The 19,093-nt window shown below is 38.6% G+C and overlaps 1 protein-coding gene across 1 annotated transcript; it reads right to left on the bottom strand.

The window, feature by feature from the left end:
* Positions 1-5,235: 5,235 nt before the first annotated feature.
* LOC124292409 (t-SNARE domain-containing protein 1-like) lies at positions 5,236-8,068 on the bottom strand. Its single transcript, XM_046729493.1, has 6 exons — positions 7,787-8,068; positions 6,939-7,004; positions 6,437-6,533; positions 6,099-6,168; positions 5,865-5,915; positions 5,236-5,639 (listed from the first exon to the last, which is right to left on the bottom strand). The coding sequence occupies exons 1-6, from the start codon at positions 7,975-7,977 to the stop codon at positions 5,260-5,262; spliced, it is 855 nt and encodes a 284-aa protein (XP_046585449.1). The 5' UTR covers positions 7,978-8,068; the 3' UTR covers positions 5,236-5,259.
* Positions 8,069-19,093: the final 11,025 nt, after the last annotated feature.

The raw sequence follows: 19,093 nt of genomic DNA, 5'->3' as shown, positions 1-19,093 counted from the left end.
TAATGCCCTAAAATGTGCCTTAATTCGTTTCTCCGTAGATTTAGAAACTCCTGTGTTTTGTTTGAAAAAAACAACAAATTGTCATTGTGTACGCCTCAGAAATTGGTGACGTAATGACCGTTCTGCTCACTGGGTTCGGAAAGAGTCTGGCTTACGAACTAATTCCCTATTATATTGGCGTCAGACGTTGTCAGGCAGCGTGTACGTGCACTGCTATATGGAAATGTCACTTGCAAGATGATCTAACATCAATTCCCGCCGTGAGTCCCTTGAATGCAATCATCAACGAAAAAGTGAAATTTTACGCTGAAAGGTGCATGCACATTTTGCCAGACCACATGGGAGACAAAAGCTCCACATATATTCTTGGACACCCTGAGCAGTTATTACAGAAGGGGTTTCTCTGTGATCAGAAAAAAAATTAAGTATCAGAGGCAGATATCTCACATCATTGTTGATGAGGCTCACTGCATCGATACGTGGGGCGACAGTTTCCGCACAGATTATCAGCGTCTTGACACGCTAAGGGCAATTCTACCAAACGCAAAAGTTGTTGCAATGACTGCAACAGCTATAAAAACAACACAGAAAAAGCATAGCAAAACACCTCAGGTTTTGTGCTAATTACTACTTAGTATCAGCATCATGTGATCGCCCAAACCTGTTTTATTCAGTGAATGAGAGACCCTCCCATAATTCTGTAAACAAAACATCAAAAGATGCTTATGGAGAGGTATTGAGGACAACATTAATGGAATTAAAGGTACAGAATTTATATCATACCACAGCAAATGAGGTGGTAATGTCTTGACAGCAAATGCAGAATAACATTTCACTTAGCAGTTAGATAGCAGTTAATAATCACATTTCATAATCATGGCAAATATGTGAATTCTATTATTACACCAATCACATACAGATCTCATTTTAAAATGACAGCAGTAAACTTTGCTGACTGACAAAATACATCTCTTATATATTATCATTAATGCACACAATAAGTAATACCGTTTTAATCATGTTCTCTTTTTAGTCACATATATCATTACTATCTTCAGATGAAACAATACATATCTTAGTTATATCATCAAGACTAATATGCAAGCAGCAACCAATTAACTGTACTGCACTAATGACATAACACCATCTTTGGTACAAAGTGAAAAATTTGGTAAATATTAATGACAAGTACCTAGATAATAAAAAAATGTGTACATGTATATGGTCTTAATACAGGACTGTTTGCATTATTAATAACATTATTCAGCAGAAAAATGAAACAGTAACTGATAAGTGAAAAATGTATCTGCAGAATTTTGTAATGATATCTGTAAATCTGGCAAATACACATTAATTTCTCCTGAATTGAATTTTGTTAGAGTATAGTTTACAAATTCTTCACAAAATACTAGGTGAGAGGCATTTTAAGAAACAAGTATATTTTTACAGTAGAAAGGAAGATCCTTCCCCAAAACAGTTCTCTTCAGCAAGCTGAAATGGTGTGGATATGGCCATGAATTGGCACTTCAAATAATGGGCGACGAAGAACTCCACTGTTACACCTCTAATAGTCAGTACACTGCCAGGCTTGGACAGTATCATGCACCGCAAGTTGATGCAGTAAGCGGTTTAAGTAGTATTTATCAATAATTTACCTCTTCTACTAATATATTTATAATTTCCCAGTATTGTCCTGAAAAGAACCAATTATGGATAATTAATAGCATTTGTAAAGACAAATGTTTTTCATGTCAAAATACGTTAACATTTTAGAATTTATGATGAAGTATCAATCATTACATATTTTTGGAAAGCAAGCCTTGCTCTCTGTAAATAATTAGTCCTTTGTTTTCAGCTGAAACAAGAACTGTCTTGTATATTCAAGTCTCCCAATAGCCATGTAAGGCTACTTTTAGCCACTGAGGCATACAGCATGGGCACTGATGCACCTGATATAAGAAGGGTTATTCACACTGGACCACCTTCAACGTTAGAAAGTAAGCAACATGGAAATACTTAAATCAATAAATTAGAAGACAATATATCTGGTTCAACAATTGGGTACTGAAAATGAACATACATTTGCATGCTTAATATGAAACAAACTCACAATCTCTCCATATTTTTTCACATTATCATAATGAAGCCATTTTCAGATTAGTTTTAGTCATTGTCATGTTGCGAAAGGCATGTTCAGTATATTATTGAGTGCTTAGTTGGGTGATGGGACAAAGCAATCATAGAGTAGAATACAATAACAGGACACCAATTAAAAATAGGACAGTATTACTCTTAGGTTTTTTGCACAGAATGATAATGATATCTGGGTTTGCAGCTTACTTGCAAGACACTGGTCGAGCTGGGCGTGATGGTGAACATGCAGAGGCAATAGTGTACATGAACACATCAGACATAGCTTCAAACGTCAAACATCTCTCAAAGGAAATGGAAGATTTCTGTACCACTAGCAAATGCAGAAGACAGACTTTGATGAATTATGTTGAATTTGAATGTGTCCAACCAGAACCAGGTCATCGTTGTTGTGACAAAAAACATGTCAGTGTGCTGAATGTATTATACACAAAGTATTCGAAACTGACTTCCATCTCTCGACTCAGGAGAGCAAAGAGCAAATTCCTGCACCAAGGAAAGCTGCTGTTAAAATGGCTTCACAGTTGTTAACTGATTATTTTGAAGCTGAAAATCAAGTTGCTGATGTACCGTTTTCAAACTTGCAAACAGGGCTTGATAAGGAACTGGGTGCCGTTCCACTAACCGATCTTAGCCCTATGCCAATCGTAAACCCCTAAAATCCCAATCTTAGCGTGACGTTACGATCGGCATACCGTTCCACTAACTAATCTTACCTAAGTCAATCGTAAAGTTAAGATCCAAAGTCTAAGTTGCTCATGACCAACTTAGGATCGCTAAAATCAATCGTAGAGAGACCAAAATGGCGACTTTCATTATTGTATGTGAAGAAGAAGAGCGAGCTTTACACCGTGAGCGAGTTTTCCGAGACCGCTCACAGATTCTAGACACATCATCGGATGACGTGCTTTTGGCGAGGTATAGAATGCCTCGTCACGCCTTGTTCATGCTGATTAACAAGGTTCAGCCACATATTATGCCAGATACTAAGCGTTCACACGCACTTTCCCCTGAAACCAAGGTGTTGACTACCCTAAGATTTCTCGGGAAGGGTGGATTTCTTGTTGAACTGGGAGACCTTAATGGTATATCCAAGTCAAGCGTATCTAGGCTGCTCCGTCCAACCATTCAGGCTATATGTGATGCGTTGGATAATATTTCCTTCGACCAGACACGGGGGAGTATCATCAGGACAAGGAGTGATTTTTTCAAACTCGCAGGATTTCCTAAGGTGATTGGTGCCATTGATGGGACTTTGATCCCGATTGCGAAGCCCCCTGCTGACGAAGAGGCTGCTTTTGTGTGCCATTAATGTGCAGGCAGTATGCGATGCATCCCTCAGGTAAGATGGTTGATGTTTTTGATGTAATGCAATAAGTAGAATTCATAAGTTTCGGTATACTGACTCGAGCGAAACACTTCCTGTTTACATTAGAAACGATCTTGACCAATGGCTATTGGTTTCCTGTCACTAACAGATGGGGCCCTCTAAGGGTTAGACTATTTGTTACCAACTCGTCATCATTTAATTATACTTAAAATCGTTAGTGAAATGAAGATTAACACAGTACACGTATATTTCTATTGATAACACGTTAGGAATTATATCAAAAATAAAATGTCATGGTGAGGCCAAAGGTCTCCTGCAAGAACAAATTATTTTCTCGTGTTTTGTACTCAGTTGGTAGAGCTAAGACTGTCGTTCCAAAATCCTCGCTTCAAATCCCATCGGGCACTGTTCATTGGCGGATCCAGAGGTGTGTGTGTGCAGGGTTCGCCCCCTTTGTTTTGAAAATGACTTAAGACCACATTGAAGATTTGTTTTGCGTTGGAGGAGCCAAAGGGGCCGAAACCACCAGCCACCCCTTTCAAAATTTGTGGATCTGCGCATGCTGATCATATATTAATGCTTTAAGTTTATTTTGTAGTTTTCCCATTCCTAATATTCCCTATTTCTTATTCTTATTACATTTTACAGTTTGATTGAAGAACTACAAATAGAAAAAAAATGTGCAGTCTTTATATTAAAAATGTACATTACTTTAACATTTCAGATTTACTAATGTTGTGGCAAGATGGCTAGGATCTGCGCATGATTCCTCCATTCTAAACAACAGTATCATTGGACAAACATTCCAACATGATTGCCCAGACGGTTTTCTCCTTGGAGATTCAGGGTACAGTAATGTTAGTTAGTGTCAGATGTATTTGTATGTATAAAAGCATGATTGGCATATAAGGTATTTTTATCTGTTACCTAATTGTCATAGTTTAACTTAATGATCATATTATAAATACATAACTTCAAACTTGATGCAACTCTTTTTCTAATAGCCATATTAATATTTCAATTATGTTTTGACAAAGATATGGGTGTCGACCATGGTTGTTGACCCCCCTGGCAGATCCAAGCACCCCGGCTCAGCAGAGATACCAATCAGCACACTGCAAGACAAGAAATGTGGTAGAGAGGGCTTTTGGTGTCCTGAAATCACGATTCAGGTTGGTTTCATAACAACAAATATAAACTTGCAGTCATTATCAAAAATAAAAGCTTCGTCAAATTAAAATGATTTTCATGAAATTAATTTTACTGAACAGTTAGGTAAAATTGAGAATAATTCATGAAAGAAGTTGATTTGGATTATGAAGTGTTGTAGTAGTGTTAATATGTTTGCAGGTGTTTGCACAAAAGCACTGGATACCTGCCCTTCTCTACCAAGAAATGCTGCAAAGTAATTTTGTCGTGTTTCTACTTACACAACTTCTGCATAGACCTGCGCCTACCCCGACCAGAACCCATGGAGGAAGACAACACAGATGACCCCTACCAAGGAGCGGTCAATGACGGCCACCAAGTCCGACAACACCTCATTGATCATTTTTTCACAGCATGAACATGGTGAGAAGTAGCATATTCACTTTAAAAAGGAATTACTAGTATATGTTACCTTCAACCATAAACAATGAATACAGGATAAAATCTCAGTTTTGTTTATTTTATACATGCACACCATTAAATATTGTTCAACTGCAGGAATGCATCAAATAGTACATCAATTGTTTTTTGCTAAATTTTGTCACAATATTAAAAATAAGCCGCATTCTTTAATCAAAACTTATCACAGGTGTGATGAAATTTTCAACATTGGAATTGTACATCCTCTCCTTTAGCTCAAGACGCTGCCGGTCAAGTGCCAGTCTGTCCCTCTCTAGTGCTAGTCTCTCCCTCTCCACGGCCAGCCTCTGTGTCTCCACACTAAGCAGCTGTTGCAGCACCTCCAACTTTGACTCCTCTACCTTCACCAGACCCTGCACATGGCTTGTGGATCCGCTTCTGGGGGTTACTGTAGAGGCTGATGTTGCTACAGCTGAGGATATTGACATCGCTGTGCTTGTTGCTATCTTTTGGGATGGGGGGATCACAGCACTTGCCACTGATGTTGTGGATGTACTTCCCGCATTAACTGATTCCACTGTTCTTAGTGCTAAAACATTGAACAAAAAGATGTTGAAAATGTTTAAATTCTTTACAACAAAACTTTACTTCAAATCTCATGAAATCATTGATATTTATTGTCTATGAAATTTGACACATTATGGGGTGTAAGAATACACAGACTTTCAATTACTATATCTGGATATGAAAATGTAAAACATCCTTGGTGTTCACAATTTCTCATTATATATACACTGTTTTGATAAATATGTACCTGCAGCACTTTCCCGAGGGAGACATGCTTCAACTGTTGGAGGTTGATCTTCTATAAACAAAGTACATACAGGAGCATCATTATTTGATTAATTAATCAAAAATAGGTACAGATAATAAATCCCTTGATAAACAGTTACTTAAAATTACAGTTATACTCAAAATCTAATTCATATATCTTCATTGTTATGACCACTGGTTTTGGTGAAAAGGTGTCAAATTAAATTATAATTACCAGTACAAAGTGGAGTTTCAATTCCACCATCAATTCCCTCAACCTGACAAATAGGAATGGTTGAGAGCACCTGAAAACATGAATTTGAACATTTGAAGAAAACTATAATTTCACATAAGAAATAAATTTGTGGTACATGTAATAAATGGCACTTTTGATATTCAAATGAATCATCTATTTAACCTCACCAGGTAATATACAACTTGTAATAATAATATTTTATGCAACTAATTTTCTCTTGTCACAACTAAAAATACTACTCAACGAAATAGATTTATGATAAGGAAAATTAAATTTCATCTTCCATTTATTATATCTGTGAAGTAAACATTTCATACCTTTTCATCCAGCTCATTGAGCATAACAGCAGAGGGACCACCGCCAGTCTTACAGGCCTCCTTTTTCATGAGCTGAGCTCTTTTTTTTACCTGGCATCTGAAATCAAATATTTCATATAGTCTTTTGGCCACATACTCATTACAGGTTCTGAATTTTAGGGAACCTAGTTCATCACTTTGGTATAGAGACAATGTGATATACAATTTACATCAGATGAAAGAATTTCCTTCTGGAAAAAATGATCATGTACATAAAATTTTCATCATACAATTTTCATGTACGTCTTCAATCACTCTAGTCTCTTTCATTTACAGAATAACACTTTTGATCTGTAAATATTGAATACATGTACACTGATATCATTTGTGACAGTCAGATGAGTTGGTTGGGTAAGTGTAAAATCATAATGAATCTTGAGGTGATAGATAATTTCAATTGTTGGTTGAATGTATTATTTTCAAGGTTAATCTATTCAAAGAAAAAAACAAAAGGAATTTTTACCTTATGTCATTCCACTTCTTGCGGACTTCACACGCCGATCTCACACCAGCTGTGTTGGCACTTATTCTGAAATATTAGTATAGTATAGCATCCAATATACTTATCATAAAATAATTATCTGTTTGCCATAATATCAAATTCTTTGAAGAATATGTCAATGATATATATTTCAATCATCATTTCATTATAGTCCATGTCATTGTTCTTGCTTCCACATGACTTCAGAAAATGGGTTATGAAACTTAAATAAAAACCTTAATTATATTCACTTGTCCATTTTGATTGTTGTACATGGCTCCAAGTTGGCTGTTTTCATTAATAATTTATGAAATTTATGAATTAAAATCTAAAATATATATTGTGTTGATACTTAGTTCAATGGCTATAAACCTGTTTAAGAAATGAGTCTGAAAGACAAATTATAAGTAGAAGTGCTTTTAAATTCACTGCAGACTCAAATCCCAATTCATAGTTTTAGTTTTAGCCCTGTACATATCTTACTTTCTTCCATTTTTATTATCAGTTACATGTAATTTCTTTTAGCAAACTTATGTGATCACTTACCATCTGATATTTCAAGTTGAAGAAAAGTGTCCATCTTACCGTTACCCAGAGACGTTATACGTCTTTGCGTTACCGAATGTGGAATGCGGAAGTAAAGTAGGTAATGATTGGGATGTTTACAAGCGATAGTTACCTGCCTAATTTACCGGTGCAAATAGAATATGTTCCTTATGAAAAAACGCTAAACATTAGGGATGCATATTAACGAAATACCACCGTAACAATGGTACTGTAATATGTAAAAGGAATATATAAACATGTTGAAAACACGGACAAGCACTTACTTTGAAGCTATCTTCTCACACATAGAATCTTTAGATTTCTTCGTCACTCCGGGTCCGAAAGAAGCCGATAAAAGGGAGTGATGGTGGACCCCTTCGTCAATAAGAATGGCTACTTCCTCAGGAGAAAAATTGCTTTTTCTCCCTCGAGGTTTCTTCTCCGCGATCACAGTTGGTTCTAAAGCAACTTCCATCGTCTGCTAGGCTAACGAAAGGGAGATAACTCGTGCCTCGCATTTTTCTATCTCTCGCACGAAAGAGTCTCGATCTTAGCTAGGATCGGATCGTAAGATCGGGACCGGCTACGATCGGCCTAAAATCGGTTAGTGGAACGGGTGTAACTTTTAGCTAAGACGATTGTAAAATTGGCGTAACTTGCTAAGATTGATCTTAGTTAAGATCGGTTAGTGGAACGGGGCCCTGGCCTCCAAAATATCAGCTGACTATAACAGATTTAGCAATGTGGACATTCTTAAGTCAGTGTTCAAAGACATTGATCTTGCCTATTTAGACAATATTGCATGTCTTCTCAAATATGTGGTTCAACATTATCATTCCTCATGAATATGTCATATGTATTGTATACAATATACTATAAAGATACAATAGTTTTGATGACAGTACACAAAATTGAGATGGTTAAGATTAACAAGCTATCATCTTATAAAAAGAGTATTTATAAGATCAGTTAACAATAGTCAAGGGGAGATAACTAGGGCTGCAGCAAATCTTCTATGAAGAAAATATGATACATGCCACAAGTATTGAGCCATGAATCCAATAACATGTCATCAGTTGATGGATTATTTAAAGTATTCAGTGAAACAATAACAAAGTATATTCTTTGACGTGTGTTGTCCATGTTGACACAGTGTTTCTTTGAGAGGCATTTAGATGATTGGTAAGAACATTTTAAATATTCTCATCATGCGATCACGATTTGGAAGATGACATGCATCACGAAAATTCAGATACAGGAGTCCAAGATCAATGACAAGACTACTGTAATTCATAACATAATCTTCTTGTGGTGGCATGAATGTTCCCTCTGGACTATACACTGGGAGATTCTTTTGAGTGCCAAGGTTACTGGCAAAAGTTGGATGATGTCCCTCCTTCCCACAATAACCTGTTGTTTACATGATTTGCCACGACATGTAGATAGTACATTTTCCTCTACGAGGTCACCCACTGTATTCCTCACCCAGGCCTTCCTCTCACTTTCATTTGAAAAATGGTGGTGGTAGATGTTTGGTTGGTGTTCCATCTGAAGACCCCATGCCAAAGAAACAGAGCAAGAGGGCTACAATGTAGTTCTTGACAAAGGAGATGAAGTAGGCTTGATCAGCATCATATGCCTTTCGAACATTTTTGCGACAATACGCTGCTCCTCAGACTTCATTGTTCCCAATTCATTTGAGGAGCCTTCATTATATAGATACCTGAAAGCAATCTGTTCAAGGAAGTTCATGTCCAGATCAAATAGCTCGAATGAGGTTGGACCAAGATGGTCAAATCGTTCATGTGCAAGTAAATTGCCAATCCTGAAACGTTTTGCATGACTGAAGCGCTCTCTTGTCAGTTGATCCCCACCAATGTGAACTTTCACACTACCATCTACTGGAAGCCCAGCAGAAGTGTAAATTTCTTTGATGGTGTTTTCATAGTAAGCAAGAATCTTGACATCATCAGCATAGGACTGCTCATTATAAGGCAAAACTGGCAAGGCAATGACTTCAATCTTTCTTTTTAACTGCTCACTTTGAGGGCCAAGTAAGAAAGATGGAACACACTTCCCCATGAATGCTAGAGAAGGGATGTGCTCACTGGCAATGTCACACACTAATTTAATGTATTCATCTTTCACAACATCAAGCTCTGTGTTTGAGATAAGGACATCATTCACTAGAAGATTGTCAATGCTCTTCTGTGGGACATTTTGCAGCATGGAAGTGTCAACCTGTGTCTGTAAAATGATAGCCGAGGCAAACATGTGATGATTATTGCTCTGCCTGTCTTTTCTCATGTCCTGAACATCGACATGAAAATTTAAATTGTCGCCAATGATGCGAAACCTGCGTCCCTCACTGACAGCCTGTATGACCAGGTCATTGAAATGTCCTCCAGCCTCATTCAACAGAAAAAGGCTCCTGCCATAACTGAGAGACACACCAATTTGCTGTAGCCGATCAAAGACCTGAAAAGAAGGAATTGGATTCTGTAAATTTATGCATACATTCGCATGACATATACTGTGGTAAAACAAAAGTGATCACATGAAAGCACAAGTGATCCTTTAATTTTTTTTCAAGGTTTCTTCACAAACTTTGTATTGCATTACGTTTGAATAAAGATGGAAAAAAGTAAAGGAACACTTGTGCTTTCGTGTGATCCCTTATTTGTTTCCCTCACTTTACACTGATTTGCACATATGAAGCAAATTATCAAGAGGTCTATTCCGAGAGACATATTTCCTTTTTATCAGTACACAAACGCTTTTTCTGTTATCATCTTGATTGAAAAAATATATGATTTACCTTTTGTTCGCAGGCACTGTCATGAAGGCACATTGTCATGATCCTCTGCACCCTGCTCAGTTCATGATGCCGAGCCTGTACTAGGATACTGTAAGCCATTCCTATTTTTTGGCAACAGTGTTTCCAACTTCTCCGGGGTTACACCACCATGTCCAACACTGACTGTTATCATCATATTCAGCAATTCAGGAACTTTGACAGCAATTTCTTCCACAACAGTTTGCCATTTGAAATCAGGAAGATTCTTATAGTCTTTGGCCATAAGTTCAGACACATAGCCATGTTCAACATTCCTGCGGTTCAACTCTGAAACACTATGGTCTACCTTTTGAAGAAAATGTTTTTCTATGGCTGATTTCAAATGTGGAATCTTCATCATTGCTTCAGCAGCAGAGAAACCTGAGAAGGAATTGATAGCTTCTGTCAAAAGATAGATATCAGAGCAAGTCAAACTCTGTCTCAAGGAGGCATCACAGTTTATAAGAGAATTGGCAAGCAACTGACTGGAGCCTAAAGTTCTGGACATATTGGGTGATGTGTTCTTGGTAGTAATCTTGCAATTCTTCCCAGCTGTTTCAGAGTTATCTGGATCTTTGAAGTATGTATGATCATGATAATCACGCTTTGTTGTGCTGAAATTACCTTGATAGCCTACTTCATCAATGAATGGCACCTTATCGGGATCAGAAGCCCCTGACAGTGAGGATGATGTATGTTCCTCAGCAGACATAATTAGTCGTCTCTACTTTTCTGTGGTCAGAAATCTTGGTTTCATTGGACACTGAAGGAGTCAGGGGTGAGGGTGCACATCTGTGAGCAAGAACACGGATATTATTATATTGTGATTCCAGGCGATGACATGTTATTTCATAGCTATAATGATTAAATATTGTAGGTTGTGCATGATTGATTAACTGCTTAGACCACTGAGGTCAAATTATCTTATTTTAGGATTTGGCACTGTTCAAACCAACTGCAAATAATAGGTTAAATATGCATTCAGGCTCAGCCCCACAGAATGTGCAATTAGTCTCAACAATGTGCATTTTATTCAGGTATGTTTTGACTAGAAAGATTCTGTGAAGCAGGCTGAATTGCACCCGTCTTAGTATCATGAGTGGTTTTATAGGGTTTTATGAAAATATCATTCCAATTGTGATGATGTGTGTTCCCGTGCATAGAGCTCAGGTCATAATTCAGGTGAACTTAAGCAACATTTGATAATAGCAATTTTTCCTTTAGGAGTTACAGTTCTTTTTATCCATTGTTTAGTTATATTTCACAAATTCTATAAATCTTATTTTCAGAATTGATTTTAATGATTTGGTTAATATCAACCTAAAACATGCTACTCCAAATCCAGAAACTACTGGGTTCCAAGGTAGGTTTAAAACTGATCTGGTTTTAACATTACAATTGCTACAACTTCCTATCCCAACAATTTCTAATATACTGAGTCAAAAAAGAAACTTCACAAAATGTAATTTGGAAAATAATGAATAAATTTTCTCTGATGATACATCTATGTATCCGAAATGGGATCCCTATCGTTCGACTCTAGAAAAACGTTAGCAAAACCCACTCAAACCCATCCATTCGTCGTGCAAATGACGTTAGTGCCAAATCAGTTTTGCACGTGCAGTCGATCACGTGATCTTCACATCGAAGTTTTCTTCATATGCACGTGTTTGCATTGGCCTCAAGAATTGAAAAAAACACTTTTAAACCTCAGTTCTAACGGTACTTGAAATGCCACGATTGTCAAATGTGCAACGTGAACGTGCCGTTGGCATGTTGCAAGCGGGAAGATCAGTTATTGACGTCGCAAGAACAATGGGATGCAGCCGTCGTACTGTGTATGACTTGCGAGGTCGTCTACAACAAACTGGCACCACTTCTGATCGCCCAAGGTCGGGTCGTCCACGTGTAACGTCACGAGCAGAAGACCGTCAAATCGTCCTACGTCACCTACGTGACAGATTTCTGCCGGCTACACGAACCAGGGCTGAGATGTTTAGAGGTCGACTGTCATCACAGACCATTCGAAATCGGTTGCGGGCTGCCAATCTCCATTCTTGACGTCCATATCGTGGACCAATATTGACGCCGTTTCATCAACGTCAACGTCTGCTGTGGGCCCAACGTCACCTCCGATGGACCCAGAGAGACTGGAATCGAGTCGTCTTTAGCGATGAATCCAGGTATACCCTCAGATATGCGGACGGCAGGCATGGAGACGAGGGCAGGCATAGAGTCTGGAGACGACGTGGTGAACGGTATGCCCAATGTTGTGAACAGGAAGTCGACAGATTCGGGGGCGGGAGTTGCATGGTGTGGGGTGCTTTCTGTGGGAACACCCGTTCCCGACTTCTGGTCATCCGTGGAAACCTCACAGCTGTTCCTTTCATGGCGGCTCATGGCCCAGGTCTACAGTTCCAGCATGATAATGCTCGGCCGCATACCGCGATGTTGACACGAAATTTCCTTCAAAACGCTGGAATCAACGTCATGGACTGGCCATCGAGGTCCCCAAACCTTAATCTAATAGAGCAGGTTTGGGATGCACCTTGGGAGAAGGCTTCGTGGTATTAGGAAACAACCTCAGAATTTGCAGGAACTTGGCCCTGCCTTGCAAGAGCAATGGCGCGGAATCCCCAACCACGTGTTCACAAGCATCAGGCAGTGGATGAGGAGACGGTGTTTGGCAGTGGTGAATGCTCGGGGCGGCCATACACGATATTGAACTGAGAAATTTCGCATATTTATTCTTGTGACTTGACATCCTGTATACCCATGTTTTGGAACGGCGGTGTAGCCTAATGGAACTGATTATGGCACTGTCAGTGTATCGAGTACATCACACAGATCTCAGCAATGAAATAATAACAATTTAACCATCTGACCATCTCTTGTTCTTTCATAGTGGCCTGAAGAAAGAATGTGAAGTTTCTTTTTTGACTCAGTATATATCCCTTTATTGATGTTTGAACACACTGAGGGGGCTCACCGTTTTGTTTTAGTTGATTTGCTTGATTCTTGACACATGTACCAGAAGTCCTTCGTTGATGTGTGAATCCTCTTCACTCTGGACATGAATGATACATGTGTTAATACATGTATATGCATTCGAATATTTGTTATAAGGGTGTGAGAGTTAATACGACTGAGACTCATCATTCATATTGCAAATGATAAACATGAAATATGAGCATGCATAATAAACATCATCATATATTAGAATATTACAAGTATGATTTATCCACATAGCTAAATACATACAAGCGCACATGCACACACACACACACAAAAATTTATCAATTATTTTTCACAAGGGTGACTGTACCGGTGTTTTCATGTTGGATATGTTTTGGGGTGTTATTTTGTCGAAATCCCAGTATCGAAATGTCAATTGGATACAAACTGACTGACTGACTGAGTTTAGTTTTACGCCGCTTTTAGCAATATTCCAGCAATATCACGGCGGGGGACACCAGAAATGGGCTTAACACATTGTGCCCATGTGGGGAATCGAACCCGGGTCTTCGGCGTGACGAGCCAACGCTTTAACCACTAGGCTACCCCACCGCCCCTGGATACAAAGAAAGAGGCTAGAGACATCAGTCTAAATAAACTTATGCTCAGTATTATTCGTAACACTGCTTACACTGAGTACTGTAACGAATAATACTGAGCCAAAGTTTACTTTCACTGTCAGAGACACCGATTTACGGTTTCGGGGTTTTCCATGTCTAAAAATAGCTAAATCCCCAGTCCAGCTGATTGTGAGTGAGTGAGTGAGTTAATATTTATCGTAACATCGGCAATATTTCAGCCATATCGTGACGAGAACAGTTAATAATTATATTATAGATCAATAAAGTAGGACATTAAAAACCTGTTGACGAAGAACAGAAAAACAACTTGTGTATCACAGATATCCATTTAAAACTAGCAATGATATCTAAAATATTGGAACTATAAATGACAATAAAATATAAAAACAGACTATAGATTGCCAACAACTGAAGGTAGATCACCATACTAGGGACCATGGGGACTTACAGTACATTTGCTTCCTGCCCAGCTGATTGTGTCACATACTTCTATCACAACTTCAGCGTGCGATAACAATGTGACACTTATCGGTAATCTTCAAAGGTCACTACATTTTGTATCAACAGTACGTTATTGTCAGCTTACCTGTCATGATATTTCCTACATGCAAATCCATGAACAACCATCAATCCACCGTAGCGCTCCAATAGAATCGCGAGAGAATTCTTGGTAGCTTTCGTTTGTTTACTCTCGATCCGGTAAAACTGCCCGCCCCCATCATTTTTAGCTTTGCCACAGCAAACACAAGATGTTACGTTTTTCACAGGTGTGCTCCTCACCTGGATCGGCATGAACGAATCCATATTTAGGTTATAAAAATACATCACCGGATGTGACGTCAAATAAACGAGCAGAGCGTTTTAAATGGCAGCCTATACCGGCTCCTAGCTTTGTCGAACGTTAGCGCGCGCAAAGGGAGCCGGGAACCAGCTTATGTCACATTCAAGCACACTGGGTGCACCTAATTACACACACTCAATAGTTTTGGCTCCGGTCGATGGGAGAACATTGAACGTAAACTGGTACACAAGTACAGATCCCCAATGTGCACAGATATCCAAAACAATCTTCTGATGACGACAACCACCAAGCGATAACGATGACGTCACAAGGTCAAATATTTTTTTGCTTGCAAGAATTAACATCATCCACATTTGCATGGTAACATCTTCGTTTTAGTGGGTTTAATTCATTTTCTGTGATCTTATCTAGTTTGCATTATCACTATTGCCTTGATGATGCGAAGAGGTGGCAGAAACTGTTTTGTGGAGGGTCACCATGGGGATGAGTAGTGATTAGGAAGCCAAGTGACGTCACTCATTCAAAAACGTTGTGTTGTGTATTATTGCGCAGCTACGATGAGAAAATATGACATTTTAATCTATTCGACCATAAAACGGTGCGATTTTATGATGTGTAAGAAACAGATTACTGTACTCGTGCAGATTTAGTAATCTCTATGTATATTAGCCATATAAGCAGGGTATTTTCAAAGGGTTAACTGGTTTATTATGATGTTATTATGGAAATAATAAGAATAATGGTAGACTTAGATTTTCTTTAAAGCTACATAATTATCGAAGCTTGGTTCGTTTATCGACAGGATTATGATAATATTCCAGATATGATGGAGTGAAAGTGACATTTTGCAGATGGTAGACTGGTTCGGCCTCTGGGGCTTCAAAATATACTCATGCCAATAATGGTTGTCAACTCCTCCCCACCCCAACCCCGCACACCCCACCCCTAGCCAATTAAAAAGATCGCAAATTGTCTTTAGTGAATATTGCAGTACTGACTCAAAGGTGGTGAAACAATGTTAGTAAAAAAGAAGATACAGAACAATCTTCAGATTAGGTTTACCAGCCATGTGAATCGTACATGCTTCCCACACAACATTTCAAGGCGACCTAACTAAATTCCAGAATTCGTTTGGTACATGAGGTAACTCTATCACCTGTTTGTTGAACAGAGATGCATTTGGTGATGAAATAGAAGTAAAGATACGACATAATGACCACTGGTCGATATTAAAAGTTACTTTGAGGAAACTTTAAAGTTTCAAGATCACTCGATCAATGCTCTATTTTTCTAAAGACCATCCTTAACGACATGTACAGCTCGTGAAGCTGTCTTGCAAACGTACAGGTCTGTGATCGAAGGTTAACTGTTGAAAGGTAATGAATGAGAAATCCTGTCTATGTCCAGACAGTGTATACGTCAAGCTTCGCTTGTTGTGTTGGGCCAGCATTGTTTCTAGAGCTAACGTTCTGTCTGGTGTCTGCGGAAGAACAGTACATAGACTTGAGAAGCTCAATGTATTTAACCATAGGCCGTTGTACACACACCCTGGTTTTGACAGTGCTGACAAAATCAAAGTACCCTTCTTGTGCATTCTTTTTAGAGGCAACGTTCCGTCTGGTGTCAGTGGAAGAACAATCCCTAGATATGAGAAGGCCCGATAAATGTAAAAGAAACATGGCGACCAGAGGCCGTTGTGCTACTATGGACATCGCGGCATAAAGAATCATGCCTTTACACGTTCTAGGTCCATACATGACACAACTGCAAGGAACAAGGATACGCCTTACCTTCAAACAGACATTTAGTGTGGTTAGTTTCAATGTATAATAAAGTACATTAAATGCAAATAAAATTGGAATTATAGACCACCAGCAACCAAAGCTAGATCAACTTACTGGGAATCATGGGCACAGTACTTCAGCTTCCTGCGTGCACCCCATATGCTAACGATCCTGGGAAGCATAGATCATCACACCTGAAACATGTATCTAAAAATGTGTACTGGTTACAATGAGGTTATACGGTTGCAGTTGAAGTTCTCAGTTGAAATATTGATGGAAGAGGGAAGTAATGCGGATCAGACGTAAGTACGACAGCAACCAGTGAGATGGTGGATTTGTGTCACAGAATAACAAACATCCCGTGATAATAAATTAAGGATAGCTGCATGTATGTGTGCCAAACATGTACATTAATTATTTACGTGCTTGTATCAATGACAAAAATGCAACATACGCCACCAAAGAAATGTCTTTTTTGCCAGCAGTAAACATCTCACTGAGATTTTTGCACATGGTTACAATCAAAAGATTAGAATTCGGGTGACAGTGAACTGTTATGATTAGATGTCTGTGCATCGCGAACTATAATCCCAGATTCACATTATGCTTATGCCACCACCCTACTTGTGGGTAAACGTCTGAGACATTCACTTTTCAAAGCAGGAAACGCATTGTCTAACTTCGAAAAAGTCTCACCGTGTTAATTAAATGTGCATACAGTATTCAATTCGCTTGATGCAGGGATGAAACCCAGCATGGTGACATAACTGCAATACCGATTGTCGAAAGATTTGCATGTTCAGGAAGGTCGTGTTCCGATCTGCTGTGACCACTATTAGTCCAGTAAATCAAACCAAAATATAGGGTCAACCATCAACTCTTTGCAACAGAAATGATTTATGTTTATTTTCAAAGTAGGGGTATATAAGAAATACAATCTAAGGGTTGGAACATGTTCAAAATCGACCTTAATGTTATCCCCACAAAAGTGCTTTTTTATGCTTTTGTTTGATAAACACGTCAGTTTATTTTATATGGTGTATATGATTTTATAATGCAAAATTAGTCCGTGTGTCTCTAAGAATGATTACATAAAGTCACATGGGGTTGTTGTACGTGTAATGATTCTTTTTGTAATATACTCATGGGAAAAAGTTAAGGAACATCGTATTTAAATGCGCAGTAGAAAACGTGCGTTAACACCACTGTACTTTTTCTTAGAGAAACACGACTGTTTCTTTGCTTTCTTAAAGCATTCTGACAGAAACATATTAAACAACACTTTGTTTAAAAATAAAGATAATGATTGTGGATATATTATTATTTTCTGAGTGTCACTTAGAAAGATATTGTGAAAAAAATTCCTATTTCATCGCCTTTCTGGTTTAATGTTACACCACTTTCTATGTTCTATTCCCTAGTGCAATATGGCAATGTTCATAACTCTGATATCTATTTATGACATTCTATATATTTAGTCAGAAATTCACAATTTGATTAAAGTTATACCTTCTTCTTATGCACATAATTGCAAGTCATCATCCAAATCACCTGAGAAGACTGCGGATGAATTGCTGCAACTAAGTCCAGGGCACTCTCCACATGCAACTGAGCACTTCAGTCCATGCTTCCTGCAAGAACAGCGCTTAGATTCGCACTCATGTTTACAGTTACATCTGATTACATGCAGAAGTTGTTCTGGAGCTGTTCGTTTACTGTTTCTCACAGGCATCAGTCTACCTTTGTATGTAGTCCAGGCCCATTGGTGTGGAAGCATGTCAGGATTCATGGCTGTCCACTGACACACTTGGTAGTAGACTCGTAGAGTGTGGTACGACGCAGCATTTGATGTAAGTGGGACAGGAACAAAAGATGTAGCAGCCTTCTCACAACATTTCCTATACCTTAGTTCATCAAGGCTCTCATTTTCAGTGCCACCATAGAGATGGACAATACGTCTTTAACCTGCATTGATAATGTCTTCTCGGGTGGACTTGCTACAAAAGACCTGTGCATACTTGACAGCCAATGACATGGAAGAGATTTTCTGCAGTCCGATACCTTTGCCTATTCCAAAGATTCTACATGTTGCATCACATCCTGTCAAAGCATGATTGACTGGCAGTATTTGACTGATGTTGCTGCCAATACTTTCCTTGAGGGTGTTAATGTTCCACATCTTTGATGCATTTTTGGTTTGTTCCGATTTAAAGATTAGAGTACAAGCTGCCGGATCAGCGTGATAAAGCAGAAGAACCAGGAGATCTGTGTCTTCCCCTATTAGAATGGTTGGTTTTGTGGCGGCACACTGCACTGCACTGCTGTTTCTACAATCAGAAGGTCTGCATCTTCACGAGCTTTGATAACCCTGTAGCCACTGTCCTCAAATTTTGGACTCAGAAGATCAATAAATGGCTGTTTGTTCTCATTGTTTGAGAGAAACTGTTTTTTCTTTGACGTCAGAACCATTTCTTCAGTGAAACTTACTTTTGGACCACAGATGCCTCTTGTCCGTCTTAGGTGTGCAGTATCTTTTGTCGAAGGTCCTGACCTCCAGCGGCAACTTCAGTAAG

This window comes from Haliotis rubra, unplaced genomic scaffold, assembly GCF_003918875.1.
Source record: "Haliotis rubra isolate DU_JTF1 unplaced genomic scaffold, ASM391887v1 Scf1137, whole genome shotgun sequence".
Taxonomy (NCBI): Eukaryota; Metazoa; Mollusca; class Gastropoda; order Lepetellida; family Haliotidae; genus Haliotis; species Haliotis rubra.
The sequence above is the reverse complement of the archived record's forward strand: the minus strand, read 5'-3'. Positions and strand labels throughout refer to the sequence as shown.